General features: G+C 28.6%; 3 protein-coding genes across 5 annotated transcripts; 1 reads left to right on the top strand and 2 right to left on the bottom strand.

The window, feature by feature from the left end:
* Positions 1-1,461: 1,461 nt before the first annotated feature.
* On the top strand, positions 1,462-4,555 carry LOC111036820. The gene is made up of 3 exons (XM_022319035.1): positions 1,462-1,574; positions 2,013-2,184; positions 4,274-4,555. Coding segments are annotated over exons 1-3 (339 nt in total). The 5' UTR covers positions 1,462-1,572; the 3' UTR covers positions 4,439-4,555.
* A 784-nt stretch (positions 4,556-5,339) lies between these two features.
* Positions 5,340-14,892, bottom strand: LOC111036817 (beta-galactosidase-like). Of its 3 annotated transcripts, none has more exons than XM_022319033.1 (13): positions 14,773-14,884; positions 14,146-14,663; positions 13,677-13,824; positions 11,400-11,566; positions 9,895-10,045; positions 9,766-9,829; positions 8,736-8,830; positions 8,464-8,656; positions 8,051-8,391; positions 7,688-7,963; positions 6,217-6,354; positions 5,951-6,157; positions 5,340-5,822 (listed from the first exon to the last, which is right to left on the bottom strand). In XM_022319033.1, the coding sequence occupies exons 2-13, from the start codon at positions 14,175-14,177 to the stop codon at positions 5,613-5,615; spliced, it is 2,022 nt and encodes a 673-aa protein (XP_022174725.1). In that variant the 5' UTR covers positions 14,178-14,663; positions 14,773-14,884; the 3' UTR covers positions 5,340-5,612. The 3 variants fall into 3 exon arrangements, with proteins under 3 accessions (XP_022174725.1, XP_022174724.1, XP_022174723.1); XM_022319032.1 differs by having other exon boundaries at positions 14,146-14,687; positions 14,773-14,853; XM_022319031.1 differs by lacking the exon at positions 14,146-14,663 and having other exon boundaries at positions 14,773-14,892.
* Positions 14,893-16,920: 2,028 nt separating this feature from the next.
* LOC111036818 (beta-galactosidase-like) lies at positions 16,921-24,343 on the bottom strand. The gene is made up of 11 exons (XM_022319034.1): positions 24,114-24,343; positions 20,942-21,108; positions 19,995-20,145; positions 19,867-19,930; positions 19,630-19,724; positions 19,364-19,556; positions 18,917-19,266; positions 18,566-18,841; positions 17,907-18,044; positions 17,609-17,815; positions 16,921-17,513 (listed from the first exon to the last, which is right to left on the bottom strand). Exons 1-11 carry the CDS (start codon positions 24,204-24,206, stop codon positions 17,295-17,297), a joined length of 1,953 nt encoding a protein of 650 aa, XP_022174726.1. The 5' UTR covers positions 24,207-24,343; the 3' UTR covers positions 16,921-17,294.
* Between the last annotated feature and the right edge of the window lie 2,869 nt (positions 24,344-27,212).

The raw sequence follows: 27,212 nt of genomic DNA, 5'->3' as shown, positions 1-27,212 counted from the left end.
TAAATGTTTGTAAAAAGTAACGCGTTCGGTGCGACGAATGTGCACTATTTACAGTGGAAAATCTAAGTGTCACTATTAGTTTATATTAAGTAGGTATACGCTATTATTATAGTTTCGCTACAAGGCCGATCCCGCTGACCCCGCGTATACCTAGTACCTACCTAATATAATCATAATAATATTACTTTATATTATTTTAATATTTTAAGTATATCTAACCTAACCATCCCATGATCGAAATGTAAAACAAATATTTTTTTTTCCATTTTGGACAAATAATGCAATGTACATGACATATTATACAATATTCACTAATAAAATATTAGTTTATACAACTTTACTATCGTACAAAACAATAATCCTAGAAGTGTTACCAACAGAGGTGAGTAAAATAGACAATAGTGAAGGTATACCATCATTGAGTATCCATATAACGTAAACAATATTATGCAATATATACTCAACGGTACTAAATAACAGATAGGTACACATGTACACACGTTTTATTTTCTGCGATTTATAGTCGTACAGCAAGTCGAAACTTAATGACTCATGAAGTCATGACAAACCCATAGCAATTCTCTGTATAGTATAAGACATTATATTTAACTTAAATGCCCATCGTTACTCCGATGGTAGTTTTTCACAGTATATATTGTATTGTAATATAAGAATTATTTTTAACTATTTTAAAAGCTTTCAGCCCTCAGCTTGAAGGCTTAAAATAGGTACATTTATAGTTTATATAACAATTATAGTCTTCAAAATATAAAAACGCAAAAGAATTTAATAACTATAATTCTATAAAAATAACGTGGAATTCTTTTGTTTCCTATTTTGTGTTTATTGACCAAACCAGAGTATTATTTTTATTTTTTTAATACGATCACGTGTTTGACAAGTTTATTTTAAAATTTTAAAAGAAGTAAATATTTCATCTAAAATGTATATTTGTATAATGCACGTGCGTTTATTAATTATATTGCATAATATGAATGCTCAATGGTGTTGTTCAGGTAATAAATATTATATTATTTACTTAAATTGATTGAATGTAAATATATAACTTTACGCTTGTTTAATGTACTAAGGAAAATTATTTAAAAATAATCCAGAGAACTAATTACGTTAAGATATATACAACAAATGTATGATAATTTACTCTTAAAACGATGGTGCAATGGTACATTTCTTAATAAAGTAGTTGGTTGAAATGTTGAATTGCATGTGACAAGCCGTCACGTTCTTTATTTCGTGCAAAAAAAAATTAAAGTTATAAATAAGACTACATAAAATGTATAGTCATATAATATTAATAATAATAAAAAAGCGATGGGGGTTTTCGACCCTAATCCAACCACCCCTCATGGATATGGTGCTGCATGTGGACTCCTGTAGAGTACCTATATCTGCCGGTGAAATGTTTTCGGTTAATTCACAATATTATACTAGAATGACGTGTATTCAGAATAATGAGATAATACTATTGTATAACTCTGATCCGTTATTGGTATATAATATCGCTGTTTTCGATAATAAAAACAGAATCACCGAAGACAGTAAGATAACAACATGTAAGTAGAACATATTTTATTATGAGTAAATTACTGTTTGTATTTTTTATATATTTTTTTATTTTACTTACCCATTCATGTCAAGTTCATCAATTAACCATAATAATATTAAAGTTATTAACCTCTAAGTAAATTACAATTAAACTAATATAAGAGTAAATTAATTTCAAATAAATATCACGATCAGTTTTCTTTTTGATGTTTAGCAGCAATGCCATCAAACGATAAATATTCAAACAGCAATACAATATTTATAAGAAATGCTTTTAATTCATTAAATATTTAATTGTTTTTAAATACCTATATTACGATATTGTTTTTATTCTATTGTTATGTGTTACAACTTATGCAACATAATATATGTAACAAATAACAAAATCATTAAATTTGATCAACATTTCTCGGAAATTACGAACCGAACCTGCTTTTAAATTTCAGGAAACTCTTGGGCCACATTCATCACTTACTACTGATTTGTACGTACTTGACGTACCTCATCATCATGACCAACGGATATCCGTTACGACCTAATTATTGTTCTTTGTATGTTCCGGACGACAATTTCGTTATTGATGAACCAAACGCTCCAGTCGCCACTAAGCCCGTACTGGTAAAATATTATCTTTAAATCTTAATATATCTTGCAACCCAATGTCATTCCGCTATTCCTATTATATGATGATACCACTAATATATTACCACTGTCTTATTATTTCAACAACCAATGCATTCACTATACAAAAATATTTACGAAGCATGCTCCGTCATATTTGTTGTTTTTGAATAATGAATGTATTCAAATATTATTTTTTTTGATTTTTAAGTATACTACTATTAAGGACCATATTTTCAAATAGCTACTTAGATTTTGTAATATTATTTAAGGTGTGTGGCGATACAAATGATGGGTAGTCCACATTTTGTATCATAAACTGTTAAGCAGATTATTTTTGCAACACACCTTTGATGTATCTAAATCAAAATTCGAAAGAGTAGATAGTTTCTGATTTATAAAAATGCATATAGGTACTAATAGTCACTATATAGTCCTTAAAAATGATTTTACAAAAATTAAAAATATATTTTATATTGTCAACCAGTAAGTGGTTATCAAAATTTGTATGAACGCCAAAAAAAATTGAGTTTTCAAATGCCTAAAAATAGCTAATAATAATTAACAAAAATATTAGGCTTAGATTTTTGAGTATTGACAACGATGATTTTAGAAACAGTTTAATTAAAACAAACTTTTGACTTGTAGACTTATGAGGAAACTTGGATTAAATATTTAAATGTATAAGCCACGGGTATAAATATGAAAATGTTATGAATATTTAAATAGATGGTACAAACTAATTCTTCGGCAAAATATTATCGTGGACTTACGCTCAACTTTTTTTCTAATTCCAGTAGCCATTTAATACTTAAATAAAAATTAAATTTAAACATTTCAAATGCATAATATATCTTAAAATTACTTGGTCGAAATATTTTGAAAATTATACCATGATTAGAAAATGGTAATATTAATATTTGGTAAAAATTGAAGTTTCTATGGTTATTCGTTTTTGAATTAAGTACAACAAAATATTGAACTCGATTTTTCAGAAAAACGGTTTTAATGTAAAAATATTTGAAATTCTCTTTTTTCTATTGATTCCTAACAAAAATAAGTAGTAAACAAGCTAGTGTGATTTAAAAAAACTAAATATTTTTTAATTACTTAGAGAAGACCTACAATAGATAATTTAGATACTATAATTAAATATTTATACAGTATTTATTTTAAATATATTAAATAGAAGATTACTGTAAATAAAGATATCAAACATTTTATAAGTAATTGGATCATTTGTAGAAAAGTATTTGTTTAAAGATTAAAAATTAAAAATTACCAATGAACTAATATTATTATTATTATTATTACCATTATTATTCTATAAATTTAACAATTTTTTTTTTATACTTGAATATGATTAGATAAAGAGTTGGATTTAAAATAATTAGAGTTTCCAATGGATAAAATATAATTTAAAAATTAACAGTTACAAATTAAACAAAATTAAATAAAAATATTGTATCAGTTTAAATTATTTGCTTTTGCAATGTGATTTAACCGTTTTATGATTTCAATATTACACGTTTTCTTAAAAAAACCTATTTAAAAAAGGTATAATTTTGTTCGACCATAACTTATGGTAGAAACTAGCTGTACAAATAAAAATATTCTAAATATTCGTTTACTATAATATTCCCACTTTTATTATTTATTTTATTATAAGAGTATTAAACTATTCAAATTTTTTTTATCACACTTATTAGTTATTGGCTTAATGATAAACTATGGCAACTATGGTATTATTAGGTTATACAGCTATATATTTATTGTAATGATATTCTGATAGTTAACTTTTTATAATATAAAAAAGTAGGGGGCTCACCCCTATAAGGTGCAAGGTAGTATATTTAGGTAGGGGGCCCATCTAACATTGGCCCACCTAGTGAATATTCTCTGATTACGTGCCTGAATGGCAGTAAGTACCACAAACATAATTTTAAAGCATCAATACATTCACTGTGCCGCTTGGAATCTAAAATCAAGCATCACCACGTGTCCTGTATATTAAGTTGCCTAATTTATATTTTTTTTTTGTGTAGATACAGGTAATCATCGTTACTTAAGTGTTTTTTTCTTACAGTTTGTCGGCAAGAGATTTGTGGAAGATAATTCTTCAAGCGACTTAATAAAGCCATCGGAATCCAATATTATTCTAAAGAAGAAAAACTCGGAAATAATCAGTGCTTTGATGGGACTACGCAGGGCCATGTCAAACAATTATGGCGAACGTCATGTACACAATTGATAACGATATCAACGTTTTTGTTTTCTAGTAAAAATACCTATATTATGTTAACACGTAACACACATACAAATTGTAGCGAATATTATAATAATAAATAAAATACAACTAAATACGACATTTTTAAGCCTTTGTGTAAAAATGTTTTAAAAAATGTAAAAGTTATTTTTTAAATATATTATACCTAATTATGTATTTATGTATGGCACATTGTACACGGTTGATAAAAATATGAAATAACACTATAAATAAATATGGGTTACCTATGACAGATTATTATTTTAATAATTCTAACGATTCTATACCTGTATATTTATATTGGTAACAGTTCAATGCATTTATGTAATCACAATTTAACCAGACATACACGCAACGATCAAGTTGGACGATCAAATTATACCGAGATCTCTAACTTCATTCGCAACATTGAATCTGAATGATACTATAGCCAACCTAGACTTTTTTTTTTATTTATTTATAAAGTTTTCCTGACAAAATCATCTAAACTTAGTTATTTAAAGAACAAAAAAACCTAGACTATATAGTAGTGTTAACTAATGTAATAATATATTATATAAGATTAGCAATAAATTGATTTAGTCTTTACTCTTTGATTAGAATCAGAGAATGTGTACAATGGGTTGCCTAGTCCCAAAATACCGCCCGAACACAATTATTGTATAAGGCAATAGAAAATACCTAGAAAATAGTTTCCGAATCAACACCGCATATAGGACATATATAGCGTTGTGCAATTGTACGATTCGTTAAAAATATAATATTATTTTAAATATAAATATGTATTTTATACTTCCTGAAACACCAGTTTCCTGGTTATGTAAACATTTCTTAATTATTTACATCTTATTGTTATAATAATTATGAAAAAGAATTGAAAATTTAAAACACATGTAGGCACCAATTTTAACTTTCATGTTTCAAACATAGTACAAAAATATTGTAATCACTAAAAATAAGAAATTGATTCAGTCTTGTAAAATATGTTTCGTTGAAATACAGCGGTACAAAAGACTACTATTATTTGGCAATATTATTATATACTATAAAATATTAACATACGTATAATAAATGTCCCATAATGATAACACCATTCTTAATTCAATAATAAAATAAACGATATATTATTATGAACATATATCACATTATGTTTAGAAATCTAGAATATTGGGTTAACTGTACCATTGAGATTAGGTTTGTCAACAAACGATATTGACAAATTTTCAGGAACACCTTCCTGTTCCAACATTATGATGGTGTTTACTCCAGGATAAGGAATTAGAAATAAACCGGGAACGTATAGAGTAATTTGTGGTCCAACCGATGGCCAATATCGACCAATATTATTCCCGTTCACAAAAGCAACGCCCTTTTCAACATAAAACAAAAACAAAAAAAAACTTAGCGATCCATACAATTAAATAAATAATCTCCAATTAATTTTGGTCAGTTAACCATAATTATATAAAAATAGAGTTTTATGTTTAAAAAACGAACCTTTTTCCAACCTGTAGGGTCCAAGTAAGTATCTAAAGGTTCTGATAAATTATCTGGCAATGTAAATGTTGTTTTATAAAATGCCGGTAATACTGCATATTTGCGTGGTTCTATAGTCGAAAGCCAAGATGTTTCGTTCAGAGGGTATGGTATCATCTTCCACGGACCCAGTACATGGTCACCCAAAATTACAGGTTCAAATATACCCTGCATATAAAATGGATTTAATGAAACTAGATCAGTAAACTAAACAGTAACTGACAAACCTTTCTGTCTTCTATACCATTTCCGAGGTTGATTCTTCCTTGGTTTTCTATTAGAATGCTTAGCTTTTGAACTGTACTGTTTATATTTAAGCTCACGGGTAAATTTTCATATTTCCGAGGTATTATAGTCACTTGAACCTAAAAAATTGATAATAAATTGCTTATTTAAAAATATAATATATAATATAGTTGATCCCGGATTAAGTGGGTCTAGAAGCGGCATGGTCTCCGGGTCCAATTCACAATTGACTCTTGGGGGATCTTAAAGACCCATATAATTTCTACAAAATATTTATTTTAATGCCATACATTAAAAATGTAACTAAAATGTTCATATTCCGCCAACTTAACTTACGATAAATACACAATACATTAGTATATGATAACATTATGATAACATTTATAAGGTAATGAAAATAACGCAGTTATGTTCCCCCTCGCTATTTTGATTTTTTTATCCTAACTTCCGTGACTAAAGAGCTAAGAACGATGATACAATCAGACATTTTCACTGCGACTTGGCATAGTAATTTGAATTTCACTAAATTGACGCTGAAGACAGTAGTGCAATTAGAATTTGGTTCGTAGAGCAGTAGGATTTCGAGTTTGACAACCGCAGTCGGTAAGCGTATAAGTGACTAACTGTTATATTTATGTTATAATAGTTAAAGATAACCGATTAATCAAACAAAAAAAAATAAGTATAATTCATTTTAAAGCCAGATAATATGAAATTCGGTAATTTCCTATTTTTTGGTAGTTTTTTCCGATAACTTAATTAAAAAATCATGATATATATTCTAATTACACCATTGTTTTATCGAAAAAAAATTTAAATAAAGAAAAAATAATTTTAAACCTTTAACTTTTTATATTTGTAGACTTAATAACGTGATTAGTTGATAAATCCAAAAGTTGGTGGTTCTTTTGCAAATAACTATCTTATTAAGTTCAATTGAAAAATTCTTTTTTTAAATATTTTTCGGAGGTCATCTAACTCATTGATTACAGTTTTTTTTTTTAGTTACTTACAATTGATAATACATGTATAACATTATTTAAAAACACATATTTCGGCATAGCAAAATGTAAAACGGCAAGGTTGAAGTAAACTGCATTTGTTTCAAATACTGTATTGTTACACAGTGTTATTTTTGTGTTATCACTTTGATTTAAAAGTAAATTAAAACAATTTATTCATGGTAATTTTGTTTGTACTAATAAGTTTAGTATTTCTTGATTTTGTACTCACAATGGATAGTGAACAAACTAAAAGCTGGCGAGTAAAATATTTTACTACCCCATGTATAATCACACTGAACTTAATCTTTACTTACTCCATGTCGCTATTCATATGAGTATATTATTATGTAAGGTTATCTCTGTATCAGTCTAAATCTATGAAATTGAGCCAAATGGATCTATAATCTGGACTTAAATATAACATACTAGCGTTAGATATAACTTATACCTGGTCCAAGAAGATTGTTGCCTGGTCTCTGATTTTGCTAATAGTAAGATTTACAGGAGCTGTGACGAATTTTTGATCGTTTGTCAAAGTAGTCTCGTACATCACAAATCCTGATTTGAAGCCCATGATTTCGAAACCGAGTGGAACATCGCTTTCAATAGGTTTAATCCGTTGAGTGACTTTTTCAAAAATGCTAACCAACGGTTGCATTGTGAATGTCCCATAGTTACCTTTAGGTGCTGGAACGAGTGATACATCGTTTGACACTGCAAAATTCTTCCACGCGGAATTGATTAAAATTAAAATTAATATACGTACACAGTTATTCACATATGCCTACATATTTATCTCATTGAAACTTACAGATTCTTCGAGCAATTTCTTAATTTTAAAGTATTTTTCGGTGGGATCCCCAGCTTCGTTCAGTAGAGCAGAAAAATCATACGAGGTTACTGATGGCTTATAATTTTGATGAATTTTTTTGACGGCACCAGAAGTAAAGCCGAAATTCGTCCCTCCGTGGAACATAAAAATATTGAAAGATGCATTCAGAGCTAACATTTCTTTCATGGCAGATACAACTTTATCAGAGCTTATCACGTGCAACGGTGTACTCCAATAGGACGCCCAACCAGCATAAAACTCGGAGTTAACTAGTGGTCCTCCCTTTTGATTTTCTTTCATATAATTAAAACATGACTTAACTAAAAGAAAAATTAAAAAATTAAATCTAGTTATCATTATATTTATATGTAGTAGGCAGGTAAAATACTTACTATCGGTAATCCAAATGCCAAAATCCACGGTAGCATAAACATCAGCTACGGGACCACATTTGAAAAACGAATCTCCACACATATCGGTTGTGTAAAGTACAGCATTAGATTTAATGTAACTTTTATACAAATCTCGTAACCATATCATATACTGATGGTCACACGTGTAGAACGTTCCGTATTCGTTCTCTACCTATATAGCAACGAGAAATGAATAATATTATAGTACAAATATTCAGTTGTATTGTGATAGGTAAGTGATTAGTCTTTACTTGAACCATAATGATATTTCCACCATTTCCGTATAAAAATGGAACGATTTTAGGCATAAGTACATCAAACCATTTAGCAATTTGATGTTTATAAACTAAAATTAAAGAAAATGTATCAAAATTACAATTTATAGGTATTATAGGTATTATATAATATATTACATATGCATTATACCAATATACATAAGCATTTTATTATGTAACCAAATACCACTCACTCACTCACTCATTTGTTGCAACATCTCAAAAACTACAAAATGTAAGACTTATGGAATAGTGGTTAATCGAATGAATCTTATGCAACAAGATAGGATTTTCCGATATTCATATTTTAAAGATTTAGTCAAACAGGTATCTCGAGATTAACCTTGAAAATTGAAATATTTCTTTGTTAATAAATGGTTGCCATTGGTTACTCGGGCAGATCAGAAATGTACATCTATAGAGTATAATACTATAATATAGTAAATACTAAATAGGTATATTTAAAAATATTTATTTCTTTTTTTCCTCAAAAACTGAAAAACCCCAACGCAAATATTAAAACTATTTAATGATACAAATACAGCAAACATCCAAATTTATATTAATTTACTAGTACCCAATTTCTTCTATTGACATTTGAAATATTATTAGTATAATTCAATATATGATCAAAAAAAGAAATATTGTGTATTTATATAAAAAAAACTATTATCACTTATCAGATATTAGCATTAAATATTTAAATATATAATTCTATTTTTTTATTATGGAAGGAAATATCCACAGTATGAAATAATATGCAAAAACACTGGTTTAAAGGGTTTAATTCCTAAGTTATTCTATGATTTGTATAAATAAAAGATTGTCAGACTATATTTATTATACTTTATCGAGTTGTTTTGATTTTCATCTAATTTATTTTGAACAGTGTTGAAATGTTCCAAATTATTGCCAAATACAGAAAAATATAGGTTCCATATAACTATAAAAGTGAAATACAAAAGACTGGCGACAGCAATAGTCAATAGAAATTTTTAATACATACTTGGATCATTAGTGCGCAGACTGTTTTTTGGCACCACGTTCAATAACCAAAATGGAAATCCACCCTAGGTTACGAACAACAGTCATTTAAATGAAGATTATATTTTATTAAAAATTTATCATTACTTACAAAATCTCTTTCAGCGCTTATAAATGGTCCAGGTCTGAGCAACAAATACATGCCTTCGTCTTGAACTAATTTCAGGAAATACTCTAAATCGGCTATATCCTCAAAATTGTATACACCTGGATAAGGTTCATGTAAACTCCATTCTACATAACTAAAATTCCATTAACAAATATAATTATATTTTTATAATATTATATTATATATATTTTTATCTGTCGACATTATTTTAATCCCCGTCACAAATTATTGTGGTTTACAAATACAACTATGCAAGACTACAAAAACAGTAAAATAAACATTTTGATATAAGTATGTTGTATTGTTGTTTGCATTGTCATGTGTCGGTTAACGATTATAATTAATTATAAGTAGGGAAAAATATTGATTGTTGTACTAAAATGTCATCCATAATAAATACAAAGTATAAATTGAAAATATGCATTTATAAAAAAAAAGCACTAGAATATTTTAATTTATTTTTGTTCTCGTATTCCGTACACCTACTTATCTATCATGTTATGAGCCGTAATTAATTATCTAGGTATCTATAAACATAATTAATAACGAAAATGGATCTAATCGGCCATCCTCAAAAGCATCTAAGAAAAATATGCGTTCCCGAACAGTTAATAACCATATTATATGATAAAAATTAAAAATTAATTTAAATCCAACAGATATTATACGGAAACATCTTTTGCAAATTCTTATTTTTGAATGATTTGGTTACGTTACTAGGTGAAATAAAAACTTCAACTGGGAAAATATTGATAAAATTATTAATCATCATCTGCCCTCATTTTAAGTCATTCTAGATGTCGAGATATATCTATGACAAGTTTTAAAATTATATTACTGATGTATTACCGTATTCGATCATTTCGATGACCACGGTACCTACATACATATAGCTACGTATAACACGTCAAATAAATAAATAAATATGTAATATAACAGCAATATATATGGACCTACTGCGTAGGTATTTGTTTATTATTTTTGTGAAGACCGATAGTAACCTACGCATGCCCTGTATGGGCAGCTGCCTCAAAAACAAAAATTACAAAATTACAAACCCTTCAAAATAAATTTTTAAGAATAGCCCTAAAAGCTCCGTGGTTCATGGAAACAAACAACCACACAATGACACGGGCCTACCACACCTGGATAACACAACAATTAAAAAATGTCCACGAAAAACTTTACAAAGTTGACGGAGCACTTCACTACAAAATCGGTAGAAGATCCGCCAATCTAAGACTTAAGCCTCGGCTACCACAGATATCTACTAGAACCCAAAGAAGACACTTCACTCTTAGATTCTGACTTAGACTCATGAACTAACCAAAATAAATCATTGTAATTATGTGAATCTTTCTACACATAACATTGCAATCATATTAATCTTAAATCGTATATTGCACCTAACATTGCACAAATACCTGATGTATTGACAATACAATTAATAAATATAAAAAAAAAATTTTTTTGTAATTTTTACTCACGTGGACACAGCATTTAAGCCAGCTGCTTTCATTTTCTTAATTCGGTCCTTCCAATAAGGTTTAGGAACTCTAAAATAGTGGAACGAACCGGAGACATATCGAAATACTTGACCATCTTTTAGAAACTCATTTTGTTCGTAATCAACAATAAAAGTTCGCTCAGGTGTCTACAAATAATTAAAAACATATGAAAGTTTTCAACAGACATTAACGTTTATAAACATTTATCATAAGCAGAAACTCTCATGAAACAAGATTTATTAAAAAATATTATTATTATTTTTATAACTACCTAACGGTTTATTATTTAAACTTCATTAGCTTCTAGTGTAATTATTATAGTTCAACAATTATTCAATATATATTCAGGCACATAACATATTTAATCGAAAATATTACAAAATAATAATAGTGCACATAAAATATTAGATAATATGAAAAAATGTAGAGATAAATATATAGATTGAAGACGCACGAAATGAACAAGTTACAGATAACATAATACACGGTAACTCGACTTTGACTTTGGTTTGCAAAATTAATAAAAGATTTGAAATTTCTTTATTGTTGGTTCTTTTTTGTTGGTATTGGTATGTAATTCCACAGCGAATAGCGGGCACGGGTGGCCGTTTTTGATGACATTCGTGATACGTCTGGTGGAGTGACCCAACTCCGAAAGTGCATCAGATATATCAGAGATAAGTGTTGTGTGGTGCAGATTTCTGATTCTGACCTTGAAAGGTCAATGTTGGCGACATGAAGATGTGAAAACAGGCACTGGTGGCCATTAGGTGTAGAGTGATTAAGTTAAATATTTGGCGACCACGAGGACGAACAATCAGAAAGGTCAAGTTGACTTGCATGTAAACCCGTTAGGGCCGCCGGCGATTTGTAATAACGTGTATTCGAAAGAGGAGTAGTTGATTATGTTTTGGACATAAATTGGCGGAGCCCTGGTGTTGTCCTGTTGTTAGTGAATGGTAGATTCATTGATTAGCTTAGAGGTATCACAAGAAGTGTCGGATTTGATTTCACTGTCCTCATCGTTCGCCAGAACAGCAAATTTATTTATCAAAATAAATGACGTGGTTTTTTTAGTCCCGTCTGGATAAGTGAATTGGGAGATAATAGCAGCGACCGTTTGGGTTTAGACATTTTCGGAGAGGTGATGTTATCAATTTTTCGAGAAAACGCGTTCAATAGGGTGAATCCCGTGTCTCTTGAAACTGTTTACATAATTAAGCTATTAATAACGGAACGGACAATCGCACATACGTGCGAACGTATTGCAGGTCAACACCGAATTAATTGATATACTTACCATCCATCATTGTAGTTTTTATATTATCATATGAAGATAATTGTTGTATATAAATAGAAAATAATATCATATCTTATAAAGTGAATTTATTTATTATTAATCAATAAAAATTTAAATTTAACTTACTACCTATATGTTACTATAATAGTAAAAAAAATTACTTTAATAGCAAAAACTACGTACAGACCGACAGACTGTATTCGCTCAGAATCTTACATAATAACTTATAATTGAATTCAAATTTAACTCATCCATGCTTGCACTCAAGTTAAGTTTCCAACATTTTTAAAGGTTTAAGTCTTCGAAAGTTCAAATTGAAAATAATATGAGGACAAGTGTGTACCACTCTGCAGCACAGTAGGTATAATCGATGGGTTATGGTATTAGTGCAATGGATACGTTAAATTTGAATTTTTATGATATCAAATCATAGTATGCGTAAAACTATTCTGAACGAAGGTAATTCAGTCTATATTACTAACTATAAAATATATTATTTAAATATTTTGGTCACAGTATGAACTATACTTATGAAAAACCTAGTTTTCAATTTTAAATCCTTATAGTATGTATAATGTTGTACATATTTGAACTTCGTACCCTTCACAAAAAATTAATTAGAGTAACTGTTTTACTTTAATTAAGATGGAAAAACTTATGAGGATTTTTGTATTGAATTTTAAAATTTTTGATACGAAAATTCCTTCAGGCGGTTATACAATTTTTTTATGGATTTACGCTCAACTTTTCAATTTAACTTATGACGATTTCAAATAGGATGCCCCATATATAGTTGGCTAGAATGGGTTTATTATAACAGAAAATATCCATTGGACGTTGTTATTTTAACTCGAAAAGACATGGGAAACAATTTTTTACTTCAACCTATCTTTCTTATAGGTATAATACATAATTATTAATTATAGGTAGGTATAATACAATTTTACAAGTGTTACCTTTGGTGTTTCTTTAGATTCTCGTCCATCGATTAAAATGTATAGAATATAAATAAAAACCAGTAACAAAATACCGAATAATATAGCAATTAAAGGACACTTTGACAGTTTTTGGTTCCACCGAAGTTTTTGTTTTTTTAACAATGATCTGAAACATAATACAATTAATAAATTAACCAAATGTACTCTTACTGTAGAAGTCGTTTATAATGACACCGGTTGTAACTTGTAGTAACATATCGAGTTTTATAACCCTAAGTAAAGGACCCTAAAAAATGCGTAAGCAAGTTTTATATGTTAAATTGTATAGGTAATTATTATGACTATCAGTTATTGTGATCTATATTCCTTAGTCCCTTGAACGTCATTATAAACGATTTCTACTGTAAACCAGTATCAAATTTTAATTTAATTTACGATTTATAGTTATTAATAATTATTTAATATGAATTATACTGTAAAAACTTACTGTGTTTCATCATTTTCAGACAATAAACCCATATTGTATAATAGTTGAAGCCAGAAGGTATTTGCAGTTGAGTTAACGACGTAGCCAGCAAAATTATTAATTTATTTATTCAGATGTTTTTGATGAAATAAAAACGAAGAAATTTATTTTTCACCCAGAAAAGATAAATACAAATTCAAATTATAAAATAAAGTTACATAGTAATGTGTAAGAATTTAAATAACATTCGCATTTGTCGACTTATAGAGAACCTATGGCATCTATTGCATAGTACGGTTTAGACGAGACTGCCTATAAATGTGTTTAAAATATGACTTCACTTGTCCGTTGGAATATATCAATGCATATTCATCAGTTAAAACGTTGTTTCGTATTTTCAATAAAATGGAATTCTATTTTATTCAGTCTTGTTTTTATCCAATAAACGTAACATTGATATTACATAATTCATTATAATCATTATTAATTCGTCCTTGCGTATGTTGGCAAGAATAGATAATATTCGAACCGTTAAGCCACTGTTAAACGGAACAAACTGAATACTATTATAAAAATAAACACGAGGAAGATATGTTTGTAAAACTATTAAACTTAAAACAAAGTTTTTTCTACATTTAAATTGCATACCTTAACTTAATATTGTAGTTTTGTATACTGGACATGAGTGGAGTATTGTGTTGGTGAATCAGGATTTGGATTTAAAATTTGAACATTGATTACAATATAATAGTGCCACGCGTACTACAAGTTACTTCATATACTCAGAAGTCAGAATAGCTAAAAAGCTGGAACCGGTTTCTCTACTAACGACCAGTCTCACTTCGATTGTTGGCAGTCCCACCTTCTGCAATAAAGACAGGTTTTTTTGATTCATTGAGCAGCATACTTCATTCAGTGTCGAGGTACGCTAGTCAAACGAATACACAAACTAATATTATAATAAATGCATAATGTTGACAGACTTATGTAACTGTGATAATAGGTTTAGTGCGATCAAGAGACTTGATTTAAATCATTTATAAAGAATATGGAAAAAACCTCAGGAACCCTATGTGCTGTTTAAAGTTGACAAACCAACATTCAATATAGTCAATATGTCATCGTGATGGACGTGTCAAATTTGAATTCGGCTATTGCATACGAAAAACAATTCTGTGCAAAGACTGTCTGCCAGCCTATATGATATCTTATATCACCAGATATATTTACTAATATATTTCTATTTATACGAGGCATAGTAATTTATTTTACTGATTTAATTTTTGCTTAAAGCATTCTATTATTTAATAATATTCATTATTAAAATAGTATATATTAGTATATATCTACTCATATCATATAATATTATTGTCAACTTTTGAATCAATACTGACTTACAGTAGACTCCATACCTCAAATCCAAAGTACCAACTACATTAATTTTCTTACCAGAAAAGGTTTTGAAGCTGAAAATCTAAAGATTTTCACTGCTTTAAATACTGATGAGTGATGACGAATACAAAAAAAATAAAAGTTGGCATTTTCATCAAATATTTACATTACCATTTTCTGTACATGATAAAAATTTCAAAATATTTTCACTCTTATTATAGCTATTTATAGATATTTAAAATTGTTGGTTTTTATTTCTTTAATTGTTCCGTTGATCAAACACTTAGAAAATTTGAAAGAATTCAAGGTATAGGTAAATGAATTCAAGGTTCCTCATAACTCATAAATTGCTTATAAATTATTTAAAAAACATCGAAAATACAGTTACAATATTTTCTTATGAGCGTTTAAAATTCAAATGTTGACAAGTCCATCAAAATCACGAAAATTCGTAAATTATTTTGTAGTTAAAAATTTATAAAATGTTCAATTTTTATAGCTAAAGGCTTAAAATATAAAACAAGGTTTCTCATAAGCATTTCATTGTACAACCAAAAAATCTAAAAATTGTATAAAGGTCTCAGATATCTATAATAATATAATATTATAAATTAAATACACAATTAATGGGAGACAGCTCACAGATGGATTAAATATGATAATATATCAGATAAAATAAAAACATCAAGTCATTATGTTGATTTAGGGTAAGACTTATAATAATATATAATTGTACAATTGACTGGCGCAAAGGTGAAAAATTATAAAATCAAAATATTTGTACTGTCCCAATAAGCGATGACACAAAAAAAAAATAATGACATCATTGTAAAATCAATACATTTGTCAGTACTAATATACTTTTATAATTTATAAAATGTAGATATTTATAAAATGTAGATATTTATCGTTATCAAAATAATGTTAATATAAATATTCTCTATACATTTGGCATTTTTAAAGTCTTGATTATTACAATGAATTATTTTGATACTTGGTAGTTGGTATTTACCAATTAAAAATAGATAACAGAGTGTGTACAGAAAATAAATAACTCCAATCCAATTGATTGAATGTGTTTGTGGGAAGAATGAGAAGTGTTTAAGTAAAAACTTATTTTATAAATTTTAAGTTTTTAGTCACATTTAAAATCTATAATTAAATGTATAATTCTATATATTACTAAAGTATACTAAAACCCACATTTACGTAGAAATCGGAAGTATCAGAAGTAAATCTTTGTGGGACATTATGAAATAAATAAAGAATAGGCTTTAAAATAATTTTTAAAATAATTCGATGTCCATGTATTTTAATATCACAATTAATACACTATTATTTACAAAAGTTCATTTTTTTTAATAATAATAATTTCAAATTTATAAGTGTGAACAACCATAATAATAAATAATAAAAACTGTAGGTATATTACTTTAATATAATACTTAGAATACTTAAATATACTTATATAAATATATATATATATAGGTTTACCTTCTACAAACCTGTCAAACTCACTGTCACATTGGAGAATCAAAACTATTTTGTTAGCAATTTTTTTAATTATTGATAAAGTTAAAATAAAAAAATAACTAACCATTAGATATCTTACATGGAGAACAAGTAGTAACTGCATATATATTTATTCCCATAATAACTATATAGTAGATAACATGCTGATTACTACCAAAAATGATATAAAAATAAATTAAACTAGGTACTAATTTTAACTACACTAACCACAGTTTAATTAACAAAATATATCAAGACCAGCATTATTAAAAATTGATTGGCAAGATATTTATAGGACCAAAAAGAATAGGTTTATCAGTTAACGATACTGACAAGTTCTCAGGAACTCCTTCAAGTTCCAACATGACGATTGTGTTTAATCCCGGTTGTGGAATTAGAAATGTGGCTGGAACATAAAGAGTTACTTGTGGTCCAGCCGATGGCCAATATCGTCCTATATTTATTCCGTTCACAAAAGCAACGCCCTTTTAACAACAAAAAAATATAATAAATTATGCAATAAATATTATATCTTGTTTATTTTGGTCAGGTATTAATAGTTTTTTTTATAGAAACCAACCTTTTTCCAGCCAGTAACGTCCAAATAAGTATCCAAAGGTTTTGTTGTAGAATCAGGTAATGTAAATTGTGTTCTATAAAATGCTGGTAGTACAGCGTCTTTTTGTGGTTCAACCGTCGAAAACCAAGACGTTTCATTTAAAGGGTAAGCAATCATTTTCCACGGTCCTAGTACATGGTTACCCAATAATACCAGGTCAAATATACCCTGTGCAAAGTATAATTTGAATAGTAATGAGTTGTAGTAATGGCATTATGACAAACCAATGAACTATAGGTACAACCTAACCTGTACTAACCTTTCTGTCTTCCATAAAGCTTCCGTAGTTTATTCTTCCTTGATTTTCAATTAGAATACTTAGCTTTTGAACTGTACTACTAATATTTAAGCTAATAGGTGTATTTTCATATTTACGAGGTACAACAGTCACTTTTACCTAAAAAAAAAAATGTTTAGTACCAACGTGTTTTATTCTAAAATATAGTAATGGCAACGATATCGATATATTTTACTTAAAAAATATCTTTGTTTTAGTTGGTATAAATATATATTTTTTAACCCTTTCACTGATATGGACGCATATAATATGCGAGTATGGAAAAAAATAATATCTAATAAAAAAATTAGTAAAAAAATGTTTTTTTTTAATTTAAAAATCAGGAGAGTATTTGTACCTACTCTTTGTCTTAGTATCGAAATCCTATATTATAATCTACGTCAATTACACATAACCATCACAGTATCACATGGTAGTACAATTTTACCGACGCATCAACAACGTATCTACTGTTTAAAAAAGTAATTAAGGAAAATATCAACATAAGGATATCAAATATTTTTCATAAGAATATATCGTCATTCATCACATAGATACTATCGTTTTCGATAGCCGAGACCCAGAAAAATGTTGCTATATACTTGTATATTAACAAATGTATAAAGCATTATATCGTATACCTGGTCCAAGAAGATTGTTGCTTGATCTCTGATTGTGCTAATAGTAAGGTTTACAGGACCTGTGACATCTTTTTGATCGTCCGTCAAAATAGTTTCGTACATTACAAATCCCGAGTTTATACCCATGATTTCGAACCCAAGAGGAACATCGCTTTCAACCGGCTTAATCCGTTGCGTGGACTTTTCAAAAAGACTAACCAACGGCTGCATTGTGAATGTTCCATAATCACCTTTAGGTGCTGGAACGGGTGATATTTCATTTGATACTGAAAAATTCTTTAAAAAGATTATTTCTATTATTAAAGTGAATATATTATAAATAATAAGTATATCTTTATCATCAACACTTACAGTTTCTTCGAGCAGTTTCTTAATTTTAAAGTACTTTTCAGTTGGATCGCCTGCTTCATCTAGCGGAGAATTGTAATCATACGAGGTTAATTGAGGTAAATAATCTGGTTTTTTTAAACTTTCGTATTTGTTGGCACCAGAAGTAAACCCAAAATTTGTACCTCCGTGGAACATATAGAAATTGATCGATGCATTCAAAGCTAGCATGTCTCTCATAGTTTCCACAACTTCGTAACTTCTGACGACTGGTGATGGTTCACGCCAATGCGACAACCAACCAGCATAATACTCGGAATTTACTAGAGGCCCTCTCTTTTGTGTGGTTCTCATATATTTAAAACATTGGGAAACTGAAAACCAGGATGAAAGCAAAATTACGATAAATTTGATATTAACTTCCACAGGTGTGTGTATTATAGTGTACTAGCTGGTAGATTGTATACTTACCATCTTTAGTCGAGGCACCGAAATCCACAGTTGCGTATACGTCAGGTATAGCACCACATGTAAAATAAGAATATCCACATCCATCAGTTGTGTACAGTAAAGCTTTATATCCAACGTAACTTTTATACAAATCTCGTAACCACAACATATACTCTTGGTCACAGGCATTATAGCTACCGTATTCATTCTCCACCTACACACAGAAAAGGGAAATTAATTTTCAAAATATTTGGAGTACAGTAGTAAGTATTAATAATTGACTATACCTGAACCATTATTATGTTTCCACCATTTCCATACAAAAAGCGATCAATTTTGGGCATAAGCACATTAAACCATTTGGTAACGTAATGTTTATAACCTAAGTTTGAATATAAAAAATTGTATTACTGCTGTTTCTTACAGTTGATATTTTCAAGTCATTGATTTATTTTTGGAAACCAGTATATTCAAATAATAAATAAAGGGTTAATCGTAACAATAGAAACCAATATAATGCGTACTTGGGTCATTAGTTCTCAGACGTTTTTTAGGCACCACGTTCAATAACCAAAATGGAAATCCACCCTAAAACAGGTTAAACAATAATTTTAATTTAGTTTATAATTCATTTTTGTATGTTATTACTCACAAAATCTCGTTCAGCGCAAATATATGGTCCGGGTCTGAGCAACACATACATGCCCTCATCTTTAACTAACTGCAAGAAATACTCTAAATCGGCCATATCATCAAAGTTGTATACGCCTGGATATGGTTCATGTAAACTCCATTCCACATAACTACAATACCATATTATGTTGTTATTATTTATAAATTGACTTAATAATTATTATTACCCAATAAAGTAATAATTATTGCATTTGATAATATACATTTAAGGATTTCTAATTATCTAGTTTGCTTCAAATTTTATATTTTTAATTATTTTCATGATCTCATCACTTTAATGTCATTAAATGTATAAAATAAAATAATTTACTTTAAAAGTTTCAAGTACTTACGAAAACATTTTTTAAATCACAACGAAATAATTGAAATTGTTATTCGTAGTTTAAATAACTAATTTCCTTCAAATTTGAACACAAAATGTTTATGAAAAACCCGTATTTATATATATTTTTAGATTTTTCGGATGATAAGTATTAAGAACTAACTATTTATGAGAATTCTTGTTTTAAATTTTCAAGCATTTCGACCCATCGAAAAAATGTTAACGACATTAATAGAAAAATACATTCATCTTTCCACTCAGAATCTAAAAAATAATTGAAAATGTCCATAAACAGTACAAAAAATGTCACGCTATCTTTAAAATGATATGGTGTATAGAAAATGCTTGTACCTATAAACATTTGTTGAAAATTTCATGTGTAGTCTTAAATCTAATCTAAAATTGTATATGTATAAAATTTTTAAGCATGTTGCATTTTATATAGCAGTTAACTTATAGTAAGTTAGAACTTATTTTATATTATTTTTTTAATTTATTTTAAAACACATACCTAACTGTATTTACTATTTGTGCTTTTTGTTTAATTTTGTATACCTAAGTAATATAATATAATATTTACTTACGTTGATACAGCGTTTAAACCAGCTGCTTTCATTTTGTGAATTCTGTCCTTCCAATAAGGTTTTGGAACTCTAAAGTAGTGTAACGAACCGGAGACATATCGAAAAACTTGACCGTCTTTTAGGAACTCATTTCGTTCGTAATCGACGGTAAAAGTTGGCTTGCTTGTCTAGAAAAATACATTTAAAAAAAAAGTTTTACAAACATGCTTTTTCCATCATAGATAAGACTCAATAAGAAAAACATTAAACATTGTTACTTACATTTTACAAGTAGAAACCCGAAAATTAGTACAGTAAATATTATAATAATAAATTTAATAACCTACTTACAAATTGATATTTTACTCGTAAAATTGATTTTATTATTTAGAATCGTTTAAATCTTCTGCTAAGGTTATTGTAATTTTTTTATGTTCATTTTTACATAATATATACAGTATACACCATTTTATGTACGACAATACAATTTATATGAGCTTAATAATTTATAAAATCCTATTCTTTTAGAATTTAGATCATGGTATATGTTACAATGTTAAAATATACTAGGTATTTTTAAATAAAAAAATTACTAAAAATTTATTTTTGGTAAAATAGTGATTATAATTATTTCTTAATGTAAAAATACATCGGTGAGCTTGATTATAAAGATAAACAGTAGAGTTCAAAATCTTAGTATTTTAATAGAAAATCAACGAAGAATTGAATACAAATGCTTTATAGACAACAACACAATAGTTAATTGTTACTTAATAAATAATAACTAATTAAAAGAAAAAAATCAATCAATAATACAATTTACAAAATATTGAGTGTGTATAAAATATAACTTACTATTAAACATAAATATACATTATTATTTATTATAAAATATAATATACATTGATATTAAACATTACTTTTTTTATAGCTACTTTATTTGTAATAGGCTTTTTATCTTGGTTGTTTATTAATTTATTAATTTATTTTTTTTTTTCTTGATTTTTTTCTTTAAATGTAAATATTTGTTTCATAGTTGAGCTATAATAATTTAAATAATGAAATTTAATAAAAAAAAATCACTTCTGTTCGTCCAACAGTTCTATATTTAAATGTTTTATATTTATAATATTAGCACTAAAGTAAATAATTATATACGTAAGATGATCTCAATATAAAATAAGTCGTTACGTCTCAGTGAATATTTAAGAATTCAAAATATTATATTGTTCTTGATAATTTTTACATATACAATGTACCTACTAACAATAGATTGGGAGTTTCACAATTATATTTTTTTGTTCCGAAATCAATTGATTTTCACATCGTACATGTGTACATTTTTTCTTAAAACTTTCTTGCAAAATAAGACTGATCATTTTATGGCTCGATTCGGAACAATACATATACCTAGGTTTTTTTTTAATGTTAAATAACAATCCCTCTTTTATTCGGCCATGAAATGCGGTTTTTCTTTTTAATTCAATTCAAGTTTCTATATTGATTTTAACTATAGGACGTTTACTCTCGAAACTATTTTCAATACATCAGACCTTCAAAATATGCCCTTATCGTATGATTATAAATTAATATATATATAATGTAATAATATATATTTTAATATAATATACTATATAAATAAGTTATATAACAAAACGTAGTGTATGTAACAACAATAAATATACCTTGTTAGATAGATTTTTCTTCGTAGTTTAGCAACTGTCTTATAATATTATTACACATAATAATTCTAATTTGTTGAAAGATTATATTACTTAATGTTACTGCTGTTCATTATATGACAAGTAAGTACTTGAACACGTTATAAATAGCTACAGATTACAAACGTATTGCTTAATTTAACCAATTCAAATTAAAAATCATGAATATACCTGGTCTAAGTATATAAAACTCTTTACTAGACTATTCCAGTTGTTTGATATTTAATTTATAAAATGACATGTAACAATAATATTATACTTATAAAGTTATAACTTATGATAACCTAATAAAAATGATTTTAGTCATTCTATGACTAAAAAAAAATACTAACACTAAATAATCAGAATTTTCAACATTTCATGTTCCTGAATTTGTGTCATTAATAATTAATAAATAATAATATTATGCAAAAAAAAATAATAATAATAAACCGAAACATATACCTAAAACAACACTAATAAAACCACATGCCTAGTTTTATTAGCACCTCTTTAAGTGTGGGTGGGAATTTGGGGTAAATGTTTAAAAATCTATTTATTTATAAAAGTTGTTTTAAAAAAATATATAATTTAATTAGGTCACTTGATGATTATACACATGGAAATGGGTTAGATCACCAACCATATGGGTGGTATATTTTTATTTAGATAAATGTTGAACAATTCCATAAATTTGTTTTAGTTGAGAACGTTTTACATTTACCAGCAAGTCATAAATTATTTTATCGTGAAAACTTTACGAGCGTAGATGAATGCAAATCGTATGAAAAATAACAATTTTAAGCATACATTTATATAATATTAGGTTTGTTTGAATTTTTATTTGACATCTGAGCACAAGTTAACCACACAATTTAATATAATATAGTTAATAATATATATTATTGCTATATATACAATTATAATAAACATATATTTATATTATTTATATTATATACTTTATAGAAGTTCTCAATTTATTACCCGGTCATAATCGTGTATAATAATATATAGATTAAGCTAAAGTTAAAATCTTTAATATTCACTAGTGAAATGTGAAAATTTTAAATTACACTTTCAAACATAGTACAACATGAAATTCCATCTTATATATCTTAACATTCGACTATAGTGTATACAATAGTATTGTAAGAGTACGACTATATTTAAATATTATAAAATAGTCAATGTTAAATGACTGAAGAGTAATGAGTAATGAACTACATCTGTTTGGTTAGCAAAAAAAAGTTAGAAAGCCCGGTAAAAAAATCGTCTGTCCTCAACCACTAATGCTGCACAGTGTTGGGTAGCAACGTTACAATCTACAGCGTGTTATTCGTCCGTTAATCGTTTATGCACTAATAATAATTATTATTATCGACGTCACTTTTTTTAAAGATTTATGAAGTATACTCAACGTTGTTCGTATAGATATATTATTCATAATATTAATTATAAATCATTCTAACAGACGTGTGGTCGTGTATACTCACATCGATCGTCAAACCCGTCGTCGTGATCCCGGCGACGACCGTACAGTACAGGAAGGTGGCAGCGGCGACCGCCAAACTTGTCGTTGCTATCATATTATTGTTAATTGTATCTGTTTCTTAACAATATTAAAAATAACAATAATTGAGTGAAACGCACAGCGATGGTTGTCGGGACGCTGCAGCGAGTTGTCCCGGGAACGTCGCGAAAGCAACAGGACGAAGACGGCCGCGTCGGCTGTGGTTCTCGCCTCGCGCGAGCGTCGCGCGCCGCCCCCCGGACGCGGGACGTCGCGCGTTTTTTTTATACAATATTATTCCACGATGGTGGTTTCCCGACTCTTGACCGCTTAACTCTCAGTCACTGACCTCCGTCAACCGCATATGTATAACATATTATACGCGTATATAGACGATAATAATAATAGATATACATTGATAATATGCAAAAGTACGATCGTATCCTGCAGCGGTCGCGGGTCCGGAGGGTGTATATATATGTATAGGTACCGCACCGGGTCCGGTCGTAACGTAAAATATATTATAATCGTACTATATATTTGATTATTGCAACCTACCGATAATATGTATAATGTTATGCGCACCACCCGTCGCGGTTAGGTCAGGTTAGAGGCGTCTTGTAGATCACGACCGAAGATGTCGTACACGCGCGCTTGGGAGCAACAACCAGACGTTTCCGTCTGGCGAAAAGAAAGATAAAAGATGATAATAATACATAGTTTGCAGCGGCGAACCGTTTTGCGGAGTCTATAATATTATACCATCGTATTACACTATTACACATATTATAAGCGTAATATATCGCACGATTCCGGGGTGTGTTAAATCTGTGGACTCGTTCACCCGCAGCAATGACGTATAAATATAAATTTAAATAATATATTATTCACTGCGTGAAAATTGCATCACTTTTATTGCGCGATACATTTTATAGCATTTTTATAAGCTCGTATTATTTAAACGTTGTGCTATAATATCACATGTGCAGTAGTTCGGTGACTAAAATGTAGGTACCTAGGTATATAGACCTATACATTTATACAAATTTGAAAAATTACAACTTTGAAAGTTTTTTGTTGGTTTTTTACACCATCGCATGACAGTAAGGTTAGAAATAAGGTTAAATTAAACATTAAAGCACTCGCCTACTTCAAAATTAAGTACGACGTGTACCTATGAAATGTCGCTTTCAAATAATTTCTTATTCATACGACCCGCGAGAAAACAAACAGGAAAAAATGTTCACAAAAAAACTGTATAAGTAGCTACTCTAGCTACATTACCAACGTACAAAGTACAATGTACAATGTACAAAGTGCTAGAAACCTAAAAATAAACCATCAAATTCCAATTTCCTATTGGCGGTGGGTAAATCCGGCGTATTGGCATTTGACGCAACACGTGTAGTGATCCGAGGCTCGTCATCCTCGCGCGACCAACCCTCGAGAGAGAAGTCATAGTTTTGACCGTTTTAGGGGGTAACCGGAACGGTTAGGTTATAGAGGTACGCACCATATATTATACAAATTACAATAATAAAGTTATAAATGTTATTCCAAATAACCAAGTCGGTACTCAACCCGCAGCGTTCGCGACTAAAATATTGTATCATTATATACCCATGTATCCGAGAGCCTCGGGGAAACACGTTCGACCCGAATATTATAATAAATATATAACATCATTTTATGGTAATAATTTTTGTATTATTTTAAAACTGTTTTACGTGTAATATATTATAGGTAAACACTAGATGACAGTATATTGTGTCTATAAATAACTACAGTATATAGTATAATACGGCCGTACCGTATGAACACGAGATGCATTTAGATAAGTGGGGGCGAACCGGACCTCGCGGATTTAGGTTCAAAAAAAATGAATAACCAATTCATTTTTTTTTCCTTTATGTGTTCCGGTGTTCCACTAAAAATACTAAACTCGTATAATATTATAACTGATATCCCGAGCTAGTCCATATTTCATATACATATTTTATATTATACTGCACGTATAGGACATAGCATAAGCTCCTTGGCCCAACGTTATAGTTTGACCTCTTGTATACGGGTCACGCCGGTATTCACGCGACCGGAATATTACTTATTGCCCCCCCACGCCACAGGGGATACGTCCAGCCACATCGTCAGCGACTTTCTGATGAGGTACCTATGGATTATATTTTATGAAATGTACAGCGTTACATTATAATATTTTATTTTTCTCGTCTCTTGGACAGGTAGACAACTAAAACAAAAAAACGTAATCGGTTTAAAATACTTTCTAGATTTTCTAACGACGTAAAAATATATAATTTAAAATTAAAACTAAAGTAATTAAATCGTTGAAAAAAAATCATTAGTGATTCACTAAACATGTTCATTGTTCAACTCCCCCCCCCCTCCCATTTTATTCTTTGATAAATTATTTATTTATTCAAAGTTCCAATTTTTTAATATATTTTCATACATAAAACAAAAATTTAAACAAGTGGGTAGTTGTTGGGTTGTTAAAATATATACAGGTATCAGGTATTAATGATATAATAGTCATTAATAATAGTTTTACATAAAAATTTTAAATAATCATATAATTACATTTTTAACTGAACGAATTACAATAGCTTTTTATAAAATGTATAAGTGTTATCTAGTTCATATTTTTTACATCACCTGCTTCAGATTTATTTCAATATTGTGAGGCATTGCTTTTATTGATACAATTCTGGTTCTTTATCTTTTGAATTTTACAACACTGCTACATGACCAACTTCAAATTGTATTTTTTTCATTTTTTTTTCAACGTTGTAAGATACTATAAGGTGTTTAATTTTGTATAAATATCTAAACAAAAAAATATTACTGCACAATTTTTTGGGGGTAATTTTAGAGCAAAATGTATATTCTATATTCTGTTTTAGCCATCAGGATACAGCTTTATCCTTAAGTAATTGTATAAAATTAATAAACAAATATTATTGATTCATAAATATAATGGATTAGTTATTTTTCCACAGATCTGACCCCCCCCCCCCCCCCATCCATCCAACCAATACAAAATACGCCACTGCGCACAATGTAT

The sequence above is a fragment of the Myzus persicae genome, unplaced genomic scaffold (assembly GCF_001856785.1).
Source record: "Myzus persicae strain clone G006 unplaced genomic scaffold, MPER_G0061.0, whole genome shotgun sequence".
NCBI classification, from domain to species: Eukaryota; Metazoa; Arthropoda; class Insecta; order Hemiptera; family Aphididae; genus Myzus; species Myzus persicae.
This window is presented reverse-complemented; position numbering and strand designations above follow the sequence as displayed.